At 39.5% G+C, this 4,466-nt stretch overlaps 1 protein-coding gene across 1 annotated transcript; it reads left to right on the forward strand.

Annotated features, from left to right (window-relative positions):
- The first annotated feature begins 301 nt into the window (after positions 1 to 301).
- LOC131030450 (cytochrome P450 750A1) lies at positions 302 to 2,182 on the forward strand. Its single transcript, XM_057961282.2, has 2 exons — positions 302 to 1,290; positions 1,385 to 2,182. Exons 1-2 carry the CDS (start codon positions 343 to 345, stop codon positions 2,003 to 2,005), a joined length of 1,569 nt encoding a protein of 522 aa, XP_057817265.1. The 5' UTR covers positions 302 to 342; the 3' UTR covers positions 2,006 to 2,182.
- Positions 2,183 to 4,466: the final 2,284 nt, after the last annotated feature.

A 4,466-nucleotide genomic window follows, 5' to 3' on the forward strand; every position in this document is an offset into this window, starting at 1 on the left:
TATGCAAGGACAAATTGTTAATTGGGTACACTTCTGTGATCTCATTATTCTCGTCTCATGTCGTCGTTATTTGTTCCTGTTGTGAATCAGGGAAGACAAACAAAGATTTCAAAAAGTAATCCATGGCCATAAACGTGATTTGATAATATTTGACTTGAATGCATAGAATTAGGTGTAAAATGCTCCGCGCTCCCTCTACTCTGATGCTGTTTTGTCGTGTTTTAATAGCAAACAGGAGGCCTGAAAAGATTGTAAAGAGATGGTGGGTGCTGTTCAACTATAAATAAATACCAGAGGAAAACAGTGTACAAGCAGATAGATTGAAACAACTCCTCTGCAGAAATGGCCTTATTTTCATTTGCAGAAGCACCACCCTTGACAATTGGATTCTCAGTTTTAATAGTGGCTTTCTTGTGGTGGGTATTAAAGAGAAGAAACGTCGTAGATGCAAAGGGATTGTTATTACCCCCTGGTCCATCGCCATGGCTTGTCATAGGAAATCTCCATCAGCTCGGAGATCTGCCTCACCGTTCTCTGGCAGAGCTCTCCAAGAAATATGGAGCCTTGATGTTTATGAGACTCGGCTCTATTCCCGCCCTCGTTGTCTCCTCTTCCCAAATGGCGAAGCAGATCTTGACAACACACGACTTGGCATTCGGAAATAGGCCTGCAACGGCGTCTGCAAAATACGTAGCGTACGGGGAGATTGATCCAGGCTTGGCTCCGTATGGACCGTACTGGCGGCACATGCGCAAAATCAGCGTCATGCAATTGCTGAGCGCAAAGAGAGTCGACTCCTTCGCCTCCCTGCGAGAGGAAGAGGTTGCTACGGGCGTGCGTTCCATTTGGGAGAAAAGTAGGCATGGCAAACTCCCTGTCAACCTCACAGCCGCCATTTCCTCCATCATCTCTGGTATCATGTGGGGTATTCTGGCGGGCACCAACTCTGGCGGCTATTCTGATCTTGTTGGGAGTGGGGATGAGCTTACGATGATGATCAACGAGGTCACCAGTATGGTTGGGGCTTTTAATATCGGCGACTTCATTCCTTTCGGAGCTTGGATTGACCAGCTGAGAGGTATGAAGCATCGAATGATAAGGGCCCACAACTTCTTTGATCGAGTGGTGGGGAAGATAATAGACCAGCATGTGGAGCGCAATGCAAAAGTGGATGGGGAAAAAGAGCACGTCAAGGACTTGGTTGATGTACTCTTGGATATTGAGAAGGAAGAACCCGATGGTGAGAATGGCATCAAGGTCGGCCGAGAGCACATCAAGGCAACTATTTTCGTATGTCCTCTTCCCCCATCTCTCTCGTGCTTTACTCTCTTTATGCTTTAATTCAATTCCATAAGTTCTAACACTTACTATTCATTTCTCATAGGACATGTTTCTGGGTGGAATTGAGACAACCATTATCACGTTAGAATGGACAATGAGTGAGCTTTTAAGGAATCCCCAGATAGCCAAGAAGTTGCAACAAGAAATTCAATCTAAAGTAGGCAAACATCGCATGGTGAAGGAGAGTGATTTGGCAAATATGGAGTATTTGCAATGTGTGGTGAAGGAGACGTACCGATTATATCCTGCAGGACCCCTGATGCTGCCCCATGAATCTAGAGAAGCTTGCACTGTTGGTGGCTACCATATACCTAACAAAACAAGGCTTGTGGTTAATGTATGGGCAATAGGAAGAGATCCTCTTGTGTGGGAAGATCCTCTAACATTCAAACCTGAAAGATTTATGGAAAGCGATCTAAATGGAAAGGGTAAAGACTTCACCATGCTCCCATTTGGTGCTGGAAGGAGAGGTTGTCCTGGGGCTTATCTTGCCACTCAGAACATTAACCTTGTTTTGGCTCAACTCCTGCATTGCTTTGATTGGAAACTTGAAGGCAATGCAGATCCATCATGCTTGGATATGACTGAAACATTTAGAACTAGTATCCCTCGAAAAGTGAGTCTTTTCGCAGTTCCATCCTTGAAACTAGATATCGAGCTCTAAAATGCAACATCTACTCCAGTGTGTCCCACCTCCGACTGTTATCTTCCATTCCCGTAACTAGTTTGACTTGCATTTTGATTCAATCTTCAATTAGTTATTTTGTTTAGAATTTATGGACGGACTTTCTACTATAATATAGGCAAAATATGTGCTGGCTAGTAATTTAAACTTGTATAATAGTGTTGATGATTGGTGAAAATTATAAGTATAATTTAATATATTATTTTCACAAAGAGTTTGATAATATGAATATTGTTATGTTGAGAATGTTAATTATTGGATGTATAATATATGTTTTTTGGGAAATTTATCTTTATGACATTTTATAAAACTGGCAATTTCATCTTTGTGTACAATGATACGTCGAAGAGCTGTGGAAGGGTAAATTGGAAAAGCTTTGGTCTATTTGTTGCAAATATTTGTGTAGTACATGAAGTCAAGGGGTAGGCCATTTAACAAATGATGTTGTTTGTGGAAAAAAATCTCAATGGAGAAGTGACAACTTCAAATCAACTAGTTATCCTTCCAATCATGACAACAAAAACCTTTGAATAAGGAAGATGATTAGGTTACATTAGCAAAGATGGAGAGAGAGGGAGAGATAGAGAGATAGAGAGAGACAAGGGTAAGAGATAGAGATAGGGGATATATATAGAAAGGAAGATCAAGATAGATACAGTGTTGGAGAGAGAGAGAGAGAGAGAGAGAGAGAGAGCAATTTATATATAGAGGGGGAGAGAAAAAACTTTGAAGCAATCCAAAGGGACCTTGAATCCCTAGGACAATTAGAATTTAGTGTAATTTAAAGGTTAAATGATCCTATGTTCAAAGTCAAGCTATGTATAAGATTCGAGGAAAGAGATTTTAAAAGCTCCAAACTATATAGATTGTAGATGGATTCTATAGATTTCATCTTTGATACCTCTACTTTGATTCCATAATATGTCAAGAAAAAAATCTACCCATAAAAATTTCTACAAAATCCTCTTTCCTAAAACTATAATAACAATAAATTTATGTCAAAGAATAAATAAATAAATAAATAATAAAAAAATCTCCAAACCGAAGCTTGAATGAACACAAAAAAATTCCATAGACTACAAAATGTACCATTTCCTACTAGCTTCAATTTATTTTCCTTGAACAATGCGTACACTTTCTATGAAGTAGAGTAGTTTTCATATGTGGAAGATTGCATTTCGGGGTGGGTTTATATGACTCAAGAATGATTTGCGGTATTGGGTTGGCTTTAGGACAGGTGAAAGAAACATATGAGGTTTTTCTGACATCACTCTCCCTTTGTCCGCCCATCTAGTCGCTTGTTGTCAAGTCGTTGACTCTATCTTGTGTTTTTTTACCTTCTTCGAAGTTCTCTCCAAGGCCACACAAATTTTTCGTCGAATCTATTAGTGATAGAGTTTTTGTGGAGACATTTAGCATCGCACGATTCTAGACGTTGACCTCAAATGTGAGATTTTGTTGGAATATCATGCTCTCCACTTAATACCAAATTTCCAATTTGAAATCCACGTTTAAGAGATATTCACAGATTATAACGTTTGCAATTAAAAAAAAATCGTGTTTCAACGTGGGAAAGAAGATTAAAGGAAGGAGGCAGTTTTCTTTTTTCAAGTCACTCATTTTACCTTTAAAGTCGAAATCAAGTCTCTGTTTCACAAAGGTTACAAGAATTAACCGGAGTAGGTTCATCCAAAAATCTATTTCAGTGTTCACACATAACTCGTGGCTTATATTTCTCTTCGCAGAAAACTCATGCACACTAAGACAAACCCCACAGCTGTAAGTACTGTTTCTCAGTTGTTTAGATACATCGAATTTTCACATTACGTAATAATGTGTGAGACTGCTTTAGTTTCTCACTATTTAAAAATGAGCCCACAAAGAAGGAGGCATGATAGTGCAATTTTCACCATTCAAATGTTCTTTGAAAAAGGGAAGTGAAAACAATCAATGCGAGATACCCGTGACATAAAAGGACAAAGTATAACACTAAGATGACTTGACATAAGGCAAAGAATCACATTCCAGAAAGTGACCAGTCACATGGGACGGGTGAACATATTCTTATGGAGAAAGGAAACTGCAATGACTCAATAACTGGAGGACTGGTAACCCTTCCCAGACTGTTATAAATTCCCATCTTTCCCTGCCTTACTCACATTCATTGCAGTTTAGGCTCTTCTTTTTGACAGTTTGAATCGATCAATAGCTGAGTACTAAGCTTCAGTTTCTCAGTTGTTCTTTAAAAAGTCAAGAATGGCATCTGCTGTGGTTGATCTTGTAGTTAAAAGGATTGGCGGGATATGGATAGAAGAGATAAACAACCACATCATCTTGAAGGGATGTGGGAGATTGGCCTTGGCTGTTAAAACAGCAGCTTCTCTGGCGAATAAGAAGTTGTCAAAGGGAGTGGGAATCCAAATTGGAGCAGCTAAGAGCG

Source organism: Cryptomeria japonica, chromosome 7 (assembly GCF_030272615.1).
Source record: "Cryptomeria japonica chromosome 7, Sugi_1.0, whole genome shotgun sequence".
NCBI classification, from domain to species: domain Eukaryota; kingdom Viridiplantae; phylum Streptophyta; class Pinopsida; order Cupressales; family Cupressaceae; genus Cryptomeria; species Cryptomeria japonica.